Source organism: Athene cunicularia (assembly GCF_003259725.1).
Source record: "Athene cunicularia isolate RWA chromosome 2 unlocalized genomic scaffold, athCun1 chr2_part1, whole genome shotgun sequence".
In the NCBI taxonomy this organism is placed as follows: Eukaryota; Metazoa; Chordata; class Aves; order Strigiformes; family Strigidae; genus Athene; species Athene cunicularia.
Genome location: NW_020799095.1, coordinates 23488041 through 23510421, shown reverse-complemented (window position 1 = coordinate 23510421; position 22381 = coordinate 23488041). Strand labels below are relative to the sequence as shown.

Genomic DNA, 22381 nt, shown 5'->3' with positions numbered 1-22381 from the left:
TGAGAAGACAAGAAAGCAGAAGTGTTTAGGGAGAGGTACTACCTTTCACAGTGAAATGACATAGTGACATGTAAGCACATCCCATGTCAGAGATTATTTTAAAATTGATAGAGTAGGTTATTTGGCAACAGTCTACATAGATGGGGGGGGGGGGGGGCACTCCCTTTGTAAGTGGGAATTTTTTTTACAGAGAATTAATCAGCATTTACTTTGATCCTAACAGATGCATGAAGTTATCGGAAAAGAAAACAGAAACACAATGCCAAACCTTGTGAATAAAAATATGCAATACTGAAGTTAAAATTGAAAAATAATACTAAAAATTATATTACTATTAGTTGTGTTTCAGCTATTATTTTAGATTTGTTTTCTGTATTGATGCTTAGCTTTGAAAATATCACTGGTTTCATTTCAGTCTCCAACATATGGAAAAAAAAGTGGCCAATATTAGGAGTTAGGCGGGGCATTTCATTTTCAGTGGGACCACTGAAAGTCAGGCACTGAAGTACCCAACTCTGCTGTTCTGGGGACCTGCAAGTGAAGCAGAACTCTGTGACTTCCCATCCTGCGCAGTCCTCACTCTGCGAGGGACAGTATCTCCCAGGCAGATGCTCATTTTACACACTGTACCATAATTTTATAAAGTTCACAGAGAAAACAGGGGCATACTCCCTGTCCCAGACTATGCTTAGCAGTCACATAACAGAAAGAACAAAATATCTCTAAATAAATAGCGCATTCTCATGGGACTATTTATAGACTATCATATGATGCCAACATAAAGACGTCCAAAATTTAGAAAAATATTGCTTGATACATATTTTGAGAGTTTTATTTATTTAGGTATATTGAAGACAATTAATATAAAAATTCTCAGACAATGAGGCAGAAAAGATGCATAAAAGTACAGTGTAGGAGAATCTTTGTTAAATATCTCAGAGCCTAATTCCATTTACCACTCTGCATCTTAATTTCTTACTAAATTAAGGCTAGAAATTCAACATAGCATTCATTGGTTCATTCACAGGATTTATGGCCACTAGAGATTATCAGAACATGTAGTTCGACCCTCATTACACTACAAGCTATCATATTTTGCTAAGTAAGACCAATTACATGTATTTCAATAAAAAATATATTCTAGAAAGGCATCCAGTCTTGATGCTTTGAAATATATGAAAGTCATATATCTAAATGACAGAACAACTGTTCACTATACGAAAAGAGTTAAAATATGGTGTGGGGAAAGAAATGGTTCATTGCTGTTGTTTCAATTATTCAGCACAGTGTGTACGCTTCCATCTTAAATCTAGATTTTGGCATGGTATGTCAAATGTATAGCAATACTGACAAGCCACTGTCAAAACAGCAGCCTCAGTAAGATGATGGAGCAGGTACTTAGAATAGAAAGGAATACCCAGTGAATAATATTACGCATATCCACAGAAACTACTGTCTCCACCAAAATCACATTAAAAATCTACAGGATGTTTCTGACTTTCAAATTCATGGAAATTCTAAAAGCACACTGGAAAATGGTAGGAAAGCATTATGTTTGTATCCTGTTTCTCTAATAATATTTTACATTTTTATTATCCTAATGCATCTGTCAATTACCCTGCAGTTTTTAGTTATCAAGAGGGTTTTCTTCCAAGATTACTTTCTTCTTCCCTGTTCTCTACTCGCATGTGCTGAGTGATTCTAAGCTTATTTATCAAGATGACTGTATATAGCCCATTATACAAATATATGATATTTATAGTGTTCTGTTACTAAACCACTTATGGCTTCTAAACCCTCACAGTGTGGTGAGCTTGGAGGCTTCCTCTACAAAACCAGCTTCAGAGCTGCCTTTAGAGTAACATAAAAAACACCTGTAGACATGACATCCGGTCCTCAGTGAACAAGGTTGCTTATGCTCCTTCACCTCTACCACCTGTCCTCTCTGAATAGCTAGCTCCTCTCCTTCCCACAGACTGTCTCCCTGAAGCTACTCCACCTTAGCCACTGACATCTCCATACACATCACTCTTTATGCCTGTCTCCTCGTGGAGCAGCTCAGAGAAGTACAGAGAATCTTTTAAGGTGATTTCTAAGCAAGGAATATATTACAGGTTCCAACAAACTGAGCTGCTGTATTATGGGTCTGAATCTCTCTTCTGTTTGCTCTCTGACAGCATATACCTCAGTGTGACTCGCCTGCTTCTCCAAATAAATGGCATACAGAAAGCAACAGGCTTATGCTGCATTTTTTTTATTCCCCTCTACACAGTCTATAACTTAAAAGCAGAGCTAGAGTCCATAAAGTGGATGGAGGCATTTGTTGCGTGATTTGAAAGGTGAGCACTTGGATTAGGAGGTTTCAGGACCTGGAAAAACAAAAAGTTAAAATGCCATCCTAGAGGAGCAGATTCTCCTTTTCTGTCAGTATCTGAGTATCACTTGATCATCAGCCTAAATACTCAGCTGGCCATTCTCTAATTCCTCAGTCCCTGGGTAACCAGCTTGACTTGTGGCCAGTACTGAATGTAGTGACTGTGCATTAAGGAGATACAGGTCTATGTGAAGTAAAATATTGGAATAAATAGAAACTCAAACTCTCCCAAACTTGAAAGTTAGTAAAGCACTGCAATGAAACCATTATGGAAACTTCCAAGAGAGTTTAATTCATTACAATGTGTGGATATAGTTTGCTAGATATTACATGAATGCACAGAATCAGTGAGAAAGATGAAAAGAAATAACATCTGAGAAGGACAGAGGTGAAACAAATGAAATACGTTCATTTGACCTAATGTATAAAGGAGCTAAACCAATCTGCCCAGAAACTGGTTAGCATTTCTTAAATTTTGGATGCTTTTCTTTCCCACCATTATGTCCACTGCTGTTATGGAGTAAGGTTATTTCTCAACAAAGAAATAAAAGCCCTGAACACATCTAAAATGTTATTGTTTCTTGAATTCTCACTTCATGTCATCAAGAACGTTCAGCTTCACAAACATGTCTCAGATATAAAGGTGCTGCCAAAGGAGTATTAAATAGTTCTGAGGACTGCAGTAAAAGAGCTGGTGGGGATGGTTTCCTACTCAGTCTCCTCCATCTCTCCCCCATTCAGATGGGGGTGTTTTGGTCCCAGGTTAAGCAAGATAAACAAGCCATATCCAAATGGTGGAGGAAGAGAAAGGAAATACTGTAGATTTTTTTTTTTTTAATAGGCAGTTATATCCTTGCAGAACTGTTTTAACTACGGCCCCCTCTGCAGCCATTGTAGGCTGTCCCCACACCTGTCGACCAACCGCTACAGGGGAACTTGATGTGCTTTGTCAGCGAATTTCAAAATCCTTGCTGAAGTGAACAAACATACAGGTCAATGTTCCATGTTCTTACAGTTATAAATGTCTGTGCTCACAGCCTGCTCCAGTCCTTCCAAATATCAAATCCTTTCCTCAAACCAGTGGGTTCTCAACAAAACATCTCAGTAAAACAGCTGTATGAATTAAACACTGCTAAAACAAAATATTTTTTCTTAGACTTGTATAAAACCAGCCAAAGCATTTTTGCTAAACTTTTCCAAAGTCTGCTCAGGAAGACAGTTACAAGGAAATGTTTGAGACCCAATGGTAACTATTTTGCAGAGTAGAAGAAAGCAAAGCCAGAGTATATATTACAATAGAAAATGACAGACTTAACATGAGGCATAATCGTCACAAGTTTTAATAGTGCAAATAGACTTGTAACTCAAAATCAACTTTTACATATGTTTTATGTTTCTCTACATTGACAGTTTGTTGTCTAACAGCTCTCTGTGAGACCTCTGGCAAAATCCACTTTCACCAAAAAAAAAAAAAAAAAAAAAAAAAGACCACTTAGTGAAGAGTGAGGCATAAAGGAAACAAATGAATATATAGGTGACATAGATAGATAGATAGATAGATAGATAGATAGATAGATAGATAGATAGATCTCTAAAACTAAGATATCAGTGCTGGAATTTCTCTCATGAGTCATTTAACCAAATATTTTTGTTTTCACTATGCAACTGGAAAAAAAATTCTATGTTAAAATTGATGGGAAGAATACTACAAATCCTTTGTGCGTTCACAATATAAAATTATATCCATTAGACATCAAAATGTCCACTGCTTCATTTGTATCATTTTCTCCCTCTGAAGAATTGCTCCTACATTGTATTATCTATTGTTTCACTGCCTCAGGCAAGAGGATTTCATTCATTTCCCTGCCACATCCTGAAATGTGCATATATGCTATAAAATGCTGAGGTATCTGAAATTAAGACAGCATTACTGATCTGAGTGAATTCAAGAGTTAGTATAAAGATGACGAATAAAGTATGCCATTAACTTTCAATTATACTTTTACTGTCTTTTACCGTTTATCAGTCTCAGCACTTTTTTTTTTTTTTTTTTTTTTTTTTTAAATATGGTATTTCTGAATTATTTGTTTAAGATCAGAAAAACTTGCGGACTTTCAAACAGAGCAGCTAGCTATCTGATAGCAACTGACAAATTTAATAAATTATTCCCGGTAAAGGGTAATGATTTTCCTGGGCTAGACACAGTGCAGGCTGCATGATGTGAGGCTGGAAAAGGAAGGGGTAAGGGCAACCTCTTCCTGTACCAGCACTGAGAGAGTGCTGCAGCCAACACCCATTGCCCGAGCAAGCTGATTTTAGAGATTCCTTGTGCAGACATTCATCCAGGTGTGGGTCAAATTCTGAAAGAACTTGCAGAAAACCAGAGCTAGAGAGACTGCAAAAAACTATGCAGTCAGCCCCTCTTCCCTAACCAAGAGTTACTTGAGGTGTGTCATTACAGACACATGCAGTTCTAGCCTTCTCTTATAAACCTTCAAATAAGAAGGTGCCACACATTCCCCAGGCAATCTTTTCTAGAGCTTCACTATTCCGAGTATTGAGAAGTCTAACCTCATTCAGCACTCCTGTGATTAGCCCATTATTTCTTTTCCTATACATCCATAATATAAAGAGAATAGTTTGTTCCATTCTTCCTTGTGTCAGGTTTTTACATACTCACAGACACTTCACAACTACACAACCCAAATCTTTCAATTCTTCCCTCAAGCTAGAGACCTCTCATAATTTTCCTGGTTTACTGCCAGATCCTCTCTTGAAAGGAAATACAGTCAAAAAATATTTACTATACTTGAAAAAATATAATATATGGTTTCTGATAGGAAAGATTGAAGTGATTAAGTTTTATGATAGAATGCTTAACTGGCATAACAAAAACTCTGAAGTAAAATACCTTGGAAGAAGTTCATAAACACTAACCTAGCAACAATGAGTGTCAGCCTCATTCAGCAAGATATGTTAGTCATTTCACAGCTGAAGTAAAATTGATTAAACAAGCATTGAACTAGAGGGAAGGAAATAGAAAGAATCATATCAGACAGAAAAAAGGTAGACCAGACTGAAAGAAGATTTTTGAATTGGACAAAACCATTCTGAGGGATAGGAAGGAAAAAGGATTAGCTAGCAAGAGAACACCAGGTAAAACAAACAAGTGGAAGATAATACAGTTGCAGAAATGTACTCAGAAGCTATGGAAAGTTATCAAAACATCTGTAACTGCCAAAACTCTTGAAAAGTAAAATAAAAAATAAATAAAAATATCGGAAAAAAATAACAGACACCATAACAGCATAGATGAGAGAGAAAAAGAGGAAGTACATGTAAGAGGTTTCACAGTCTCCCTTTCAGAAATTTTGCCATAAGAATCAAGTAGAACAAATAATAATTCATGTTCTTGTATTTCAAAACAAAAGGTACTGGAAAGAATAGAAACTGCCTTCTCATGCAGCATTTTTCTCTCTGTTTTCTACTTTTACTGTGAGTCTGACCCTGTCCAGTTTCATGTTATTGTTTGTGTCCAGAGCCTTAAAAGCAGTAACATCACCTCTTGCAAACATGCATGACTTGTTAGAGAGCAAAAACCTGCCTGAACCCACTGATAACAGAGCAGATATTTGACAAATATCTTCAAGCTTTTGGGGGAAATCTGTTTAGACAAAGAGAGGCTAGGGAGTTAGCATAGTTTAACAGTGCACATTTATGTGATGCTTAGTATGATCACCAGCACAGTTTGCATGTTTCATAAAAATCACAGAATGGTTTGGATTGGAAGGATTCTTAAAGATCATCTACTTCCAACCCCCCTGCCTTAGCAAGGACACCTTCCACTAGACCACGTTGCTCAAAGCCCCGTCCAACCTGGCCTAGAAAAATCTTGACCTTGATGAGGGAATGTTTCATAGTGGAAATATCATATGCCCCATATTGAGATTTAGTTGTGTAAAATACCACCAGTGTGCATTTATACATGCTTTACTTTAAACAGAGAAAAATAAATATGTGCAAATTAATAAACAGTGGTTACCTCAGAGCAGCAGTTTTCCCATTTCTGTGAGTACATGTGACCTGCCTGGTTTGGTACCCAATTTGTATGTCCCAGTATTTGTTCTCCTGTCTATTCTGTCTGTTTCGATTCCTTTTCTTCTTAATTAACTCACGAGCCTCAGGATCTCGAACTGCCTTTTCTCTGTCCTTTTCCTTGTCTCTGTTCTTCCCTCGTTTCCTCGCTTGCCTTATTTGTCTCGAATGGGGCACTGAGCACGCACTCCAGGGTCCCACATTTAGGCTATACAGGCTTTCTTCAGCAGTGCATGGGCTAGACTGACAGATCTGAAACTCGGTGAGGTTAGGACAAGCAGACCCACCAAACTGCGGTGGAGCCACAACGTGCCGAGTTCGATGCTGAAGCCCATTGCCACAGGTCTTGGAGCACTCTGACCAGGGGGCGAATTCGGCCACAATGCAGTCCTGCCGGCATGGGATGAGGCACGCCTGCTCCTGGCGGGGCTTTGGTTCAAAGTACTCACAGATGACATCCTCTGCTGGCACCCCATTGGACTTCTGGATACAGGTGATGTCCCTTGTCTGGATCCCTTCCTCCCCTCTGAGGCACTCCAGGGGCTTTTCATGGCTGCGGGAAAGGACAGGCCGGCACTGGTTCCAGCTGCCGATCTGCCAGTCGTACAGCTCCTTGTGCCAGTCACAGACCCGAAAACAGCTTTGCTGGTTGTCCGGCCGCTCTGGCTGCTTGCAGTTCGTGGGCAGCGTGGTCCAGCCCTCCACGTGGGCACACCACACTGCTCGCGTCTGGATGCCACCTGGACCACATTCATCTCCCATGCATCTCCCCCATGGACCTGGAAAACAAGAGGAGATGCTAACTTTGCACACTTGAATGTTTTTTTGCTATAGTGCAGAACCAAGCTCACAGAATCAGTTTTGTATTTCCTACATCTCTAAGAATTTCATTCTAGGAGAAACTTGAACTTCAAAACCACAAAGCAAGTATGGGATTATTCTTCATCTCTTATTTTTACGATTACAGATGCATTTCACTTTTTGTCCTAGACAAATTGACTATTTAATTTCAAAAACATAGGCAGAAATTAATCACATCAGAGAACTGATGCAATCACAAAGTCATCATGTAGTTTTGAATAGCAAGATAGGAGCCAAAGTCCTCCCCTTCAAGGCATGAATCTAATCTTCTCTCACCTGCATGAATATCCCTGCCTGGCTTATTTTTGGTTTTTCCTTTGCATTTCCACTACACTACTCTTTGCACTCTGATGCCAACTAATATCACGTTCTCTTCCTTCCATATTGTGTTAAATAATGAGAACAACATATAACATTTGCAAAATAGAGGTAAATATCAGCCAGGTCACTTCTTCCCTTTAACTAAAATAAAAATTAAAAGCCAGTTAAAGAGTTTGTTGCATACAATCTGTGAAGTGATCATACAGAGTAAGTTCCTGAAGATAGAGACATACCAGCTGGTAACTCTTCAAAGAACAGAAGTTACTGCTTTTTTTAAATCTCTAAGGTCTATGGCAAATATTCGACATGTTTTTATAATTAGTGTCAACAAAACCAATGAAAACCCATATCCTTGAAAGCTGATATGACTGCTTTTTCTATTATTAAAAACTGTATTCACCCAGTTCAACTCACAAAATCCACAAATCAGAGGATAAACCCCCTCTATTTTTCAGATTTTTTAAGACCTCCCTTCCTACACACCATGCATTGACTTACCATGAAAGAGGAAAAGAACAAGAAGTTCAGGAAGGAACCTGTAACCATTTCCCCCATAAAAAGGATGTCTACCGCAGAGGGATGGTCACAGAGAAGACACTTTGTCTGTGGAGTGCTCATGTTCCGTGAAGAAACTGGGGCCAGGCCACGCAATCCTCATTCATCTGAATGATCCCAGTAACAAGACTATTTGTGTGAGTAAAGTTATGGGAGATGCTGGGCTAAGTCTTTGTTATTTCTAAAGCAGGTTAACAGAACAGTTGTGGTACTGCACAAGAGTAATTTAAATAAACTATGGCAGGTACAAATTATTTACAATAATATCTCATTGAATGACTGGGAAGAATATGAAGCCACATCTTATCACTGATTCCCATGAGCTTTAAAACCTTCATCGACTTCAACAATTTTCAGCTGTTTATCCAACATGAGCTTCAGTAGCAGCTTGGGAATGGGCTGATGATAGACTATACACTTTGCCTCTGCTCCTCATTGCCTCTTTTTTAAGTGGACACTGGAGCTGAACAGTTTGTTTGTAGTTCTAAAATCCTAAGCATTAATACTCTGTAGCAATGCCAGCTGGCAGAGATCAATTCAGCCCATGGAAACTCCTCCATATTTTTTGCAGATTAAGTCTGAATTAGAGTTTCCAAGGTTTAGCTAGCTATTTAGAAAAATAAATGTATATTAAATACATTTCAGTTTCCATTTCAGCAAGATTACCCTACTTTATCTCTAACCATCCTCCCACAAATGACATAATCATTGCTGTATTTAATTTAGGTGTATTAAACTAAGTTAAGAGATATCATTTCCCCAGAACACCACTTTGAACACTTGCCAAATTTAAAAGAATAGAGACTGTAGAAAATCTCCAACTAAAGCAGAGATATGCAAATAATCATGATTGAAATAAAGCTAAATCTTTCATCTTGCAAACTACAAATTTCTGTTTTATCAGATCACTGCACCTTGATACACAAGGTACCTGGATACACAAGTATGTGTGTTCAGTAAAGAAATCCCTCTTTTAAAATATCAGATCTTTACTGTATTTAGATGGGGAGTTTGCCCATTTGGGATTCTTCCAAATTTCCATTTGTCAATTATCAAAAAAATCACATTGTACCTAAAAATTGCGCTTGACAACTAAGTATCTTCAATCTGTTTAATTGACATGTTTATACTAATGCAAATGATAAAAATCTCAGACTGAATGCACTAACTACTGCCTTTGGCAGTGTAAATATATAAAAAAACCCCAACCTCTGTACATGAGCATGATAATTGGCCAAAACAAGCTCTTTCATTAGATTACAAGAATGTTGGGTTTAGAACTGTAACCAAAGTAAGTAACGATGAAATACACAGATAGGCTCATATATTAAATTGCATTATTTTGCTTTTGTTGTGAAGTAGTATGCAATTTTATAAAAGCATTTCCAGTGAGTACCAACAAACCACATTTACATGAACCTTTGAGCAAATTACTACTCAGCACCTCTAGGTTCATGTATTTGTTGACACAGAGCTATTAGTGATGTATCTGGCCCTCCCTTATCTACATTGTTTATTTTAAATTTAAATACAAAATAATCAATTTATACATACAAAATAATCAATTTAGAGTACCAGGCTACAAGTACACCAAAAACTTAAATTTTCACTCTACTTCAGACTTTTTTATATGACTATGACAGAGCCCTAAAGCGAGCCACAGTTTTGGGGCAGGGATTTGTTTAGGCTTTCTCCTTAGCGAGCTTCCTCAAAAGACTAAAGAGTTTCCACACTAGACCAAACCAAATTTCATTTGTGTAGAAAGTTAAAACTTCTGGAGGGTGGAGGTGGAAAAAAAAGCAAGCTTAAAGCAAAAGAAAGAAAAAAAAAAAACCAAAAACCAAAACCACAAACCCCCAAGTTATATACAATTCTTTCCCTGTCTTCTGAGCCTCTGTGGTTCCCTCCCATACAATGACTTTCTTAGTGGCAGAAAACTGTCCTCTGCCCTCTAGCCTCTAGACATCCTTCTTCCCCTGCAGTCTGGCCAGCCACTACCTGCCACACCCCCCACTCTCTCAAACTTTCTCTCTTTTCTATGCTATCTTCCCTGTCTTAGTAGATGGCTCTACTAACTATTTCTACAATAAATGTAACACCAATCAGGAACAAAAGAAGTGTAATTGGTACCATTCTTCATAACCAGCCAAATTTCTCTTTGGAATTATGGAAGATACATAAAAAAACTACCCCACCCTAACACTTCTATTCACAGTGGTCCTTTAGAATAATAGTTTCACGACAATTTCCAGTGAATTATGGTTATCTCAGCAATCTCAACAGTTTAATACAGTTGTCTTACTTGGGGGGGGGGGAGAGAAGATTAATTGCCATTTTGTTACTTTCTTTAGCTCTTATAACAATTTCTTTTTTTTTTTTTTTTAAAAAAAAAAAAGGTCCTTCTATCAATATAAAAAGAAACTTGCTTTGACCAAATTATTCTGAGAAATACTGATTTTTTTTTCTTTCCAAAACAATTTCTGGCATCCACATTGATCAACATTTCTGTCAGTTTTCAGTTGCACACTACTCTGAAATCTTCAGTTCAGTTATCCACACTTTCTTGTAGAATCATAAGTCACTGTTGTTAACCTCAAGCACTTGCTGAGGAATATTGTTTCTATAATTCTTTATAGGGATCTCACAAAAAGAGGGAGAGAAGCTCCTCTGCAATTCCTTTTACAGGTACCCATCTCTCTACCAGTAATAAAAACAGCCTACAACAATTCACTTCTAACTTAGGTAGCCCCAAATACATTACAAGCATCAAGGCCAGACATGATTCTCATTTGAAAATAATCACAGAAAAACAGGAATAGGAATGTCTCTCAACTGAGTTAAGAGGCTTTGTTAGTTTGTCCAAATAACAAGAAACACATCCCAAAGCAGTCCTAACCCACTGTCAGTTTTTTCTCTCATTGCCAGAGATTGAAGAGAAATGACACAGCACATGCTTACGGTATTTCTTTGCCTGCTGGTCATCACTGAATGTACATGATGAAAAAACAGTGAAGGCAGAGGCTTATAATATAAAAAACATGTCACAGGTGGTAATGATTACGGCATTGTTATGGGCAGTACACTTACCACAACATTTGTAAATGTAAAATTCTGGGATAAAATTAATCATGCAGAAACTAGTGTAGTATAGATATGCAACTCGGCAATGAAAGAGATCAGCAGAACACAATGGAGTCTCACTCGCCACCATCAGTTAAAGGCTGCAAGAGGTGGGGGGTGGACGATCCTTCCTCAGCTGATGTTAAGCACTAGCAACAACAACAGAAAGTCTTTAGGAAGGCTGTCAAACCTAATCAAGGCCTCATATGATGTTTTAATTTGCTCTTTATGAATATTCTTTAGGTTCTCTCTTTCCCACTGGAGCAGTCTTCATGCAGACACTGCTCTCCCTGCTGTGCACTGATCCAGTTACGCCTGGACAAGGGGATGTATGTGTGCTCAAACCATTTCGCACTGGATTAAAAAAAAGCTGCTGATGTGATGATGCAAAGTAGTTTCAAATGGCAGCTAACAGAAATGAATAGGAAGCTTGCTTCTTTTTTGTTGTTGGGAATTGTCACTGAAGTTTAGTGAATTTAAAATGTCATTTGTAATTCTTTGTCTTCTAAAGAGATCACTGTAAAATACAATATTGAGATTCTCTTTAAGCTTCTGGAGGATTAACATTGACTTCTGTTAGGAAGCAGGAGAGTAAGTAAATTAACCATTCCTGCGAGTTTATTCTGAAATTTTGGGGAGTGATTTCAATGGAGTCAAAGAATCAAGACAAAACTCCTACTAAAGCACTTACAGCTTTGCAGCTAACTGAGAACAGAAGCTATCACAGTGTTTAATACACATTAATATTCTTTCAGGTATTAAAATTGTCGCTATCTGAAGAAGAAAAAACTTAATTTGAACTTTGATCCAAGGCAAATAAGGCTATGTAAAAATCTCTTGATCTTTTTTTCCACATACAAAAAAACGGACAAAAAAAAGCCCCCAACTGTCCCAAAACATAAACCGCAAAACATGTCTTAAAACATTGAGAAAGATATTACTCTCGTTTTTAAACAAATGAGGGTTACACAACTGATTTAATCTGAATTTTGCTCTACTTTCAGTGAGAACTGGGTTTGATCCATTTTGTGTTACCGATTTGTTGCTTGTAAGTAGCATTAGCAGTTTAATGCCAGAGAGAGAGAGAGAGAGATTGCCCAAGACAATGAACAGCTTAGTTTTCAGTATTTTGAGAGGACTGTATTTTAAACGACTACTGAGAGACCGTTTAGCAGAAATCTACCTTTCCTAAGTTCAGAAACAAGCTATCCTTACCCAATATTGGAGACCTCAGATTTCTTTGTATTATGAGAAGGTTGCGATGGAGGCCGTGGAGGTTAAATGGGTGATACAGAGCTGAGTCATAAGGACACCATTATTACAGGATATAGTTCAAGCCTAAGCAGTAAATGTGGAGAGAGGTCAAAAAGACACACGTGAAGAAGCCTTTGAAGGACTCAGGAGATGACACTGAATGCAAACTGCAGCTCCTGATAGCAGAGCCAAAGAGTAGCAGGAACAGCAGGCCACCAAGAATGTAACAGCCTCAGAGCTGCCACCAAAACCACTTGCAGATCTGCTTGGCTAAATTAAAATACGATAAGCATGTCTATAACTTGGTACAGAACATTTGTATTATCTCTATTTGCTTTACACAATTATGACTGCAAAGGGAAAACAACTGATGCTGCAACAGAGTATTTTTATCATAGTCAGTAGCTAATTGCAAAAGTCTGAGTCTCACTGATACAGGCATGTTGCCTATTACACTGGGAAGAAGGAATACAGCAAAATGCCACAATGCTAGATAAATTATTGATAACTTTTTTTTTTTTTTTTAATATAGAATCTGAGATGCTGCCAACATGACAATCTGGCTGCATTTGGAGAGACAGATTCTGCAATTTATACTATCAAGAGTGCCAAGACAGTAGAAGATCACTGATAGACAAAACCTGTATTTTTGCCTCCTTCCCACTCATGGTGGGACTCCGTGGGTGCTGTATGATTTTCCGCCTGCTCTGTTTGCCAGCAAACTCTCCCCCCTCCAGGTGTGCTATGGATCACCTTGACTGTCGTTTCTATTTAATGCTTTTGTCTTTCTCAGCTCCTCTTTCAGAGGTTGAAAAGAACACGCAAGCAGTGTCTGCATCAAAGAAAATGCATTCAGTATATTGTAGAGAGATAAGAAAGGAAAGGATTCTCAATATAATAAAACATAACATCTGTGATTCGGAGCAATATAATGGAGAATCAAACATGCCTACAAACGATTTGACTCCTAGGTCATTTTTTTTTTTTTATTTCCTGATAGTGTAAGGGAGGATGTAAGCCACACTGCAGTTCAAATAATTTCAGAATCTGAAGAACAAGTTGTTCACATTTCTCAAATTAACGAGGAAATATAAAAATTAACATTAACTATCAGTGATGTAAATGAATCTTATCTACAAATTTCACATTTTTTCCCCAGCTTTTCACGGCACACTTTCAAACAATGAGATAAAGGCAAACTTGAAAGTATATAAAAATCAGCCACTTAGAAATCTTTCTAGCAGTGCACTTAATTATTAAGGCACTTTATAAGCATGGGCCCTTTTATTTTTTCCCCTATTAACATCCGTTGGCAAAATACACTCACACATGTTCCTGATACTATTAATCACATGGCAATTAACATTATCCATTTTCAAATTTGTCTTAAAATCATGAATGTAACACATAAAATAAACCTAAATGTAACCATACCAGCTTAAATTCTGACATCAACATCACAAAAACCATAACACTTATTTAGTGTTTCCCAACTGGCCATTTTCATACCAGAACCTCGCAAATTACTGGAACCAAATTTTACTTATTTTATTCAAGCAAAACCTCCTTTTGTCTATTAGAAAACTAGTATCTCTGAAACAAGGTTGCGTGCTCCATCAGAAAAAATTTTGAATTTAACATGCTTTCCAGTGTTGACGCAGTGGCCTCCTGTGCCATAATTCATGGTAGCTTTAACATCACATTTCACATTGTAGAGGGTTTTTTTGGTTTGCTTTGTGCTTTTTCTGCCTTAACACTGGGAGAATTATAATAGATACTGATTTTTTTTTTTTAAATTTAATCTGTTATAAATATAGAGAGGGTTACAAGTATATATTTCTATAGTACAACAAAATATATAAAGAAACAAAATGATCTCAAAAACTTTCTCCTTTATTTAATATAATGCTAGTTCATCTCTCAGTCAGGTCTGAAAATCCAATTCAACACTTAAAAATATAAAAGCAGAAACCCCAACCTCCTCCTTATATTTATCACTGTTTAATATTTATTTTGTTGCTCTGGCTGTGCAGATCCACATTTTTAAATGAAATGCATCAGGGCTCACACCTTTCATATCACGTTTCTTCCAAAAGTAATTTGAATGTACAGTGGCATAACATCCTGAAACTCACTATCTACACCAAACCAACCAAGACCTCCATCTTGCGGTCGTGGTACAACATGATTATCTGAAGTATATGCTAGAACATACACAAATATGAAAGGCTGACAGCTCACAGCACAGAACTACCTGCCTTTGTATTGTCATAACCTATAATGAAATCCTTTCCTTTAGGCTTGTTATAAACTGGAGTTAATTCTCATAGCATTATTCAGATTTTAAAACAGTTCTTCCTCCAAACCCTTTGGGTTTTTTTTTAGCATGAGTTCCTCCAACTTAATTTTTCCTTTACATAGTATAGCAGTAGCAGCCAAAATGAATATTGAATGAATACACGAAAGGAATACTTAATTGAAGCAGCATGCTTTAAAGAGAAATAGAGCTTCTATGTTCTACAAAGCAATTACATTGCTTTGAGCCTCTAGCCATGTTGCAATAAATACTTCTGATATTGTAAGATACTGAATACAGTTTCTTCTAGCCCACAATCTGTTTATGTATAAAGCTGGTTCACTAACATTTCTTAGTTTCATTAGAAGTGGTGTTAAACCATACTAACCTATTCCTCACACTCCTCTCCTTATGTCCTCTCTCTAGTCACACTGCTGGCTGAAAAGCCAGATAACGCTCTTCTGACAAAATGATGATTCCCTTACACAGCAAACACTCTTGCTGGCTTTATAAGTTGGGTGAAAGGCTTTATTAACCTTTGTTTGTATCTCTCCCACACACATGTCTGTTTTGGTTTTTTTCTGATTACTAACAGTTGAAAGCTGCTCTGCGTCTCCTACATGAGGCAGTCATACTGAGTCAGACCAAAAACCTTCCTACCCTAGTACCTGTCTCCTACAGCAACAAAGAACAGAGGCTTGAAGAAGGTATAGAAAGGTGGTGAGCGTATATGATGCCTTCCCTGGTACTCTCTCAACTTCCCACTATTTCCACCTCACACACCACAGTAGACATGTTGGTACAACGCTTCTACTAGAATCAATACTTATACATGGACATCAGATAAAGAACTTCTATGTGTTCTTTAACTGCCTTCTAACAAAGATCAGTTTTAGAAATCATATAGAAACTCCTAAATTTGCTGTTCTTCCGTTGCTGCAAGGCTACCAGAAATGTAATGATAGAAAAAACACAGCATGAGCCTATTTTTCTTACCCAGTGGGTAAGAAAAAACAAAATAAAAACCACTCCCATGAACAGCAGAGCCAGCTGAGCAAACCTGTGAAATCAATGGTTACTTCCAATTAGTATAGAAACTTTAATCACGAGTAAATATTAACATTATACAATGAAAGCTCTATAATTATATGAGCAACAATAACTTTACCACAGATTATTCTTATCTCTGTCCCTGTAGACTTTTACAGCACTGCCTGAGTCAGAATCTGATTTTAAGGGATAGATCATTGAGAAAACCAACTCATGATCCACTAACTATTTAAGAGAAGGATTTGACTTGTATAGATTAAGATGAGGTTTTCCCCATGGTTTTGAATCAAGTTTCACTGTTTTCTCCCTGTCAGCATTTTACTTTCAATTTACTCACAAATCTCAAAGAGAATTTCAGTGGAAATTGCTGTATTTTAACTGAAACACTGCTAAGAGAACATCTCACTTAACCTGCAAAAATCTCATTGCTAGTACTCTTCTCAGTAGCTATACATGGAAATGCAGATTTTTGCACTAATTCAACCAACTGAGGCTTCACTTTACATCAGTGAACCCCAATTAGATGAACTGAAAAAACACTGCTAGCCCTTGTCATGACACTCAGGCATCAGCATGTTTGGCATCACCAATTGCTTGGTACCATTAGGAGAGTTTATTTCTGAGCAGTCTTATGCAGTCAGCTATATTGAACAGGTTACAGGGATTTTAAACGAGATGACTTTCACTTCTATCATGAATAATTTTGCAATTCAGTTTCTTAAACGTGATCTTCTTCAGTACACGTAGGCTGATATATTAAAAAGATAAAACAAAACATTTCTGTTTCAATTAGCATCAAGACCAAGTTGAATGCTTTCATTTTTCTGCCTCTGTCTCATTTTCTGCCCTTTTATTTCTTTCCCTTGCTCATCGTAGCCTCCTGCTGTGGTGCTGATGACCAGAAGTGCTTGTTGTGAGGCTGCTGCAACCACGGGGTACATCCGTCAACACAGGCCATCACGCTTGTGCCAGCCCCAGCGGTGTGTAATCCCAGGCTCTGCTTACATTAGCCAAGGGCAAACAAGTCAAAAATCTCCTTCACCGAGATATGAAGAAATTTACTGCTACAGCTTTTCAGAGACTGGCTACAGCTTTTTGACTAGGCCACTAGAGCTAGACATCAGAAATTAAATGTAGTATCTTTGTGCACTGACTTTTTTAAAGGGTCAGACTTCCTGCAAGATATATCAGACAAGGTAGAAGGAAGTCGGCTATAAGAAAACCACCACAATTTAGTTGCATGAAGTCAGAAAAAGATCTAGGTTGTACTCAGCCCTACTGGTAGCCTGCAGGATGATCTACGTACACCATTTTTGTCTTCTTGCGCTTCAGCTTCTTCTGTATAAGGCAGGGACAACAATATGAGTTTTTAAAGCCCATTTAGATGTACTGATGAAAAACTGTGTGTAAGACATAAACAGCAGTAGAAATACATGTTCTGTCATTTTATCTCTGGAAGCAGAGAGTTTACTCAATATCTTTCCCTTGAGTTTTCCCCTAAATCCCTGTTGCACTGAAAGGTGTGTTTTAATAAAAAAGCAAGAAGCCCAAACGATAAGCTGATGCTTTTTCTTATTCTTCACAAAAATCTTATTCATAGAGCACAGCATGTATACTTCGTACATCTGTGTCTTTCTTCTTCCTCCTTGGCCACAAGAGAACTAATACAGATATTCAAGGATAAAATAGGAAGGTTTCTCATTTCTCTGGATTCCTTACAGTTGTTTTCTTTGCCACTAATGAAATAAAATAGAAGACCTGAACTTAATGAATATCCCTTAGATTGTGTTCTGGACCTGTCATCCTTTTGGTTTACTTCATTGGAGTAAAGTTTTATGAAATTTCCTTTTCTAAGTACAGAACATTACATAAAGGGTCAATTTTATATATTTATTTTTATTTACCTGAAAATGTTTCATTATTTTAATTGCCTATGTGTTGGACTGAAAAATAACAATCCAGCCATATATCTTTTGAAGTGCACTAAGACTTTATGTCTTGCTGAGATACATTCTCCCAAGTATATCCTCTGTTATTATTAATTATCATCTGCAGTTTGCTGAACTCCCGTGAATCCATTTTCAATTTTTAAATGGCAAGTTTCCCCTAAAACTGTGCTGCTTTCATTCTATAGACATAGGACTTAAAATTGTGGGAAGGAAAGCCATGTGGATGTACTCAAAATACAGGTGCTGCTGTGTATCTGCCAAGGATAGATCTATATTAGATTTGAAGAAGTCTTGTCAGGACCATATGAAAACTGTCACTGCAATGTATGCAAAATAAGTAATCTCTTCATTTGAGCACACTATAATCAATCATTTTAATTCCAGACACAACTGAGAAAAATAATTAATTCCAAAAAGTGACTATTACTTCCATCTGGCAAATGTATTGCACAATTGTATTAAAATAAGTGGGTTTGTCTATTTTTATGATGTTGGAAATATATCTAACAAACTCTTCTGTGTAAATAGGTTTTTTTTCTAATTTGTATTATAGAAATAAGTAATACCTATGAAATATTAATGTAGGCAGTCATTTCAGTGTCTCAGGCCATATCATCACTTTGGCTTTTAAACAGGACTTCCCATTAATCATAGAATGGACTTCTGCTTAAAAATACATTAACTTGATCTGGTATTATCACGCTGATCTATTACAAGAACCCAATATGTACTATTAAAAATGCAATGAATCACTACTGCAAAAATTTGAAAGTATACAAGTATTTTAAAGAGCGTACCACAAGAATACTCATAGCAGAAATCTCCAGATTTCTTAAAATCCCACCCATCAAAGATACAAAGACAGGAACACAGCAACTGACCTCTTGACTTAATATTCCATTCTAGCACAAAACCCACTTACCTTTCCATTGCTAGTACTAACTTTGATTTCTGAAGGTACTTCACAGAGGTCATTTTATAGGAAGTAACAGCAGAATCTTTTAATAGACACTACTAGGAAATTACACCTCTTATTCTTTTATCTTGGCAGAAGAATCCCTAAATAGTGGGTAAAACTGTTTTGTTTGTTTTTTCCAGTATCACCTTAGACATTCTGTAGATTTGCAAGGATTTGCTCGATTGGTATGTTGGCAAACATCCCAGTTAAGAGAAGGTGAGAAACAAAGAAGGAATTAGGGGACTTCAAATATGCAAAGATACAAGGCTGAGGAAGGAATGTGGCATCCGGGCAAACTGCATGTTTCTCTTCAGAAAGGCAAACGTAAGAAATTAACTTTTGTCTTTTCTATTAAGCTGGTGCTTCTTTGGAAACTGTGCTAAAGTGTCAAAGTTTAACAGTGAGGAATGTCACTGAATATTCCTCCATAATTATTTTATGTCACTACTACTTTCCTGTCCGCAAAGAAGACAGATTTCCCTTTTATTCTCTATAAACTTCCTCATTCAGCCTTCAAGAAAACCGTCAACCTTTGATATCATAAGACATTGTGGAAGCCTTAGAATGAAAAAAATGACAGAATATATATCATGGTATTAATCAGATATTTACTGAGATAATTCTTTTAGTTTAAATTTTTGAAAAAAAAAAAAAATTAGAAGCTTATGAAAGAAATCCCAACAACATGTAGGTCTGGCAGAATTCTTGTGCAAGTAAAAAAAACACCCTCTACATGAAAGAGAAATTCTTCCAGAGAGCTCAGCATGAAATAAAACATGGTATGACAGCACAAGATATCACTTGTAACTGCTATTAAAATAAATAAAGGGAGAAAGGAAATAAACCTTTGGTTTCTGCTCTTTCAGAAAGCCAGCCACAATTCTAAAAGCCCATCTAGTAAAGATAATAAACTGGATAGTACTTTCTCTACCAAGTATACTTCTATAAAAGCCATGCAAATGCTAAAGTAACATTCACGTTACTACAGGATATTTAAAGGAACCCATTATACTTTACAAACAATGGTTTAAATCTGGTCACGACTGTCACCAAATTCTTATTGTCAACACAAACGTAGGGATAATTTCATCAACCTCTGAGATAAAACTTGGCAATATTTAATTTTCCACAAAATATGAACATAAATCAGTACAGACAGAATATCTTATTCAATCTAAGTACAGAAGGGAAGATAACAGAAGACTCAAGGAGAGTCTCATCCACATGAAAAAATACCTGAAGGGAGGGTGCAAAGAGGACAGAGGCAGGCTTTTGTCAGTGGTGCTCATTAGTAGGACCAGAGGCAATGAGCACAAACTAAAACACAGGAGGTTCCCTCTGAACATCAAGAAACATTTCTTTACTATGAAGGTGATTGAGCACTGGAACAGGTTGCCCATGGAAGTTCTGGAGTCTCCATTCTTGGAGAAACTCAAATGCCAAATGGACACAGTCCTGGGCAACCAGCTCTAGGGCCCTGCTTGAGCAGGGGGATTGGACAAGGTGACCTCCAGTGGTTCCTTCCAACCTCAGACATTCTGTCTCTCTGTGAAATACACACATATCGATAAGAAACACAGAAGTCACAAAGGAAGTATTTGATTATGTATTTTCCAGAATCTCCATTTCCCAAACTTTGCTATGCCCAAATTTAAATCATTATATAAAGACTAAAAGACATTATGTAATTCATGAGTAGATATATCCAGAAAGTAGTTTGTAAGATGCTACTTGTTAAGGTTTTAGGTTCATGAATTATAGAATTTAGTATAAAGTCTGTACCTTTCTAGGAACAGCCATTTAATTCCACCCCAGAGACTTTGTATCAGAAAACTGACAGGAAGAACAATTTATTATGAAAACCATCTATATAATTTTAAAATCTAACTAATACATAATTCCCATAAACTTAAAATGTGTAACATATTCACAGTTCATTAACTACACTAGAAATTAATTCCTCAATATTTTTACATTACACTAACTCCAGTTGAATAGAGAAAATTGCAGAAAATATTCAAAATTATATATTGAGAAGACTTTATAACGCACTCTTTAGAGATTACCACAAGCATTAAATCTCCTTGTTTAACCTTCATTGAACAATGTGTACTTATAAACGTATATTCATTCTTAAAACTCTTCTTCCCATTACTTCAAAATATTAGATAAACACAAAGGTCATTTTCTACATGGTGAAGGAACAGTCCATGTGCAAGTCTGCTTTAAAGGATAAAATAATTATTGGGAGACATCTATATATCTGAACAGAGGCATGATGATTTATAGTCAGTCACATTAGTAGAAATTTTAGGACACTGTCCGAGTACTTATTAAGAAGCCACTGCAGCTAGAAATAGGAAAAATGTATCTGAAAAAAAAGCATCTTCAAAGCCCAGTTCATTGAAACTGCTGAAATGATGCTGTGGTGTCAAGACAATCAAATGTCTAGGTAGCTTAGTTTACTTAGCTTCACATTCTTCAATTTTGCTAATGATTGATTAGATCTGAATTCCTGGGTGTAACTTCACAACAGAACTCCAAGAAAGAGACACAAATCTGAAAGTGGCTCTTTGTGATATAATACTCAATTAAAAGCATTACAGAAGGCAACTGCACCTGCGTGAAGATCTATTGTTGCACAGTCCAAGAAAGCTCACCAAGCTAAATAACAAATCTTATCCTTTTGAAAGGCTGAGCTAACATTATACAACTTTAGCATGGCTCCTCTGGCTACATCACTTAGGAAATTAGAAATGTCATTCTCTATTTTAATTCACCTTCAGGTAAGAAGGTTAACTCATTGGCAAGGAAATGTAACAGGTCAGATCCTTCAAAATCAATAATGAACTGGGTTGGAGATATCTTTCAGAAGGGATGACTTCAATTAAAACAGCCCTCACCAGAGATAATGAGTAGAGAAGGAAGGTTAGTGTTGGACAAAGAAACACTCATGATCTTGCCAAATAGGTGATGCAAAGATCCTTATCAGACTGAATTATGCTGAAAAATCTTCAAAAGGCTCTGAAAAAATAAAAGGTCACTTCGTTTCAAGGAGACTCTACAAAGAGGTAAGAGTGACTGAAAAGTCTTTCCTAATAATTTTAAAAATTCATCAACATGAAAACATTCGCTGGACTCAGTAAGAAAGAAAGAAAAAAAGCTGTAATGGGAACTTTGATGTCTCAGAGGACATTTACAGGGATCTTATGACCACTTTATTTTTCTTGAGAATGTGTAAGAGGTAACTATCCATCCAGGCTACATTAGCAGCCATAAAATCTCTCAGATGCACTATGAAAGAACAAATTTTGCCCAAGCAGAGACACACATGCATTTAGCCTAAGTCTCCATAATAATTTGACTCAGTTCCAATATTACTGGAGAATTGGAGAAGTTCTTGCTCCCTCTTAAAATACAAAGTTCATGGTTGGATTTATCTCATACAGAAGTTTAACAAACTAATTGTAAATCAAATGCAGGAGCCTAAGTTTGTCTAAACTACTGAATCCTCAATATCATTGTCTTCCCCCCCCCCCCCCCCCAGA

At 36.9% G+C, this 22381-nt stretch overlaps 1 protein-coding gene across 2 annotated transcripts in view; it reads right to left on the bottom strand.

Annotated features, from left to right (window-relative positions):
* The window catches only part of THSD7A (thrombospondin type 1 domain containing 7A), a 267649-nt gene that overhangs the window by 124016 nt on the left and 121252 nt on the right, over positions 1–22381 (bottom strand). For both annotated transcript variants that reach the window (XM_026841560.1, XM_026841561.1), the window contains exon 4: positions 6417–7248. In XM_026841560.1, the coding sequence (XP_026697361.1) occupies positions 6417–7248 (832 nt within the window). The remainder of the gene's footprint in view (positions 1–6416; positions 7249–22381) is intronic.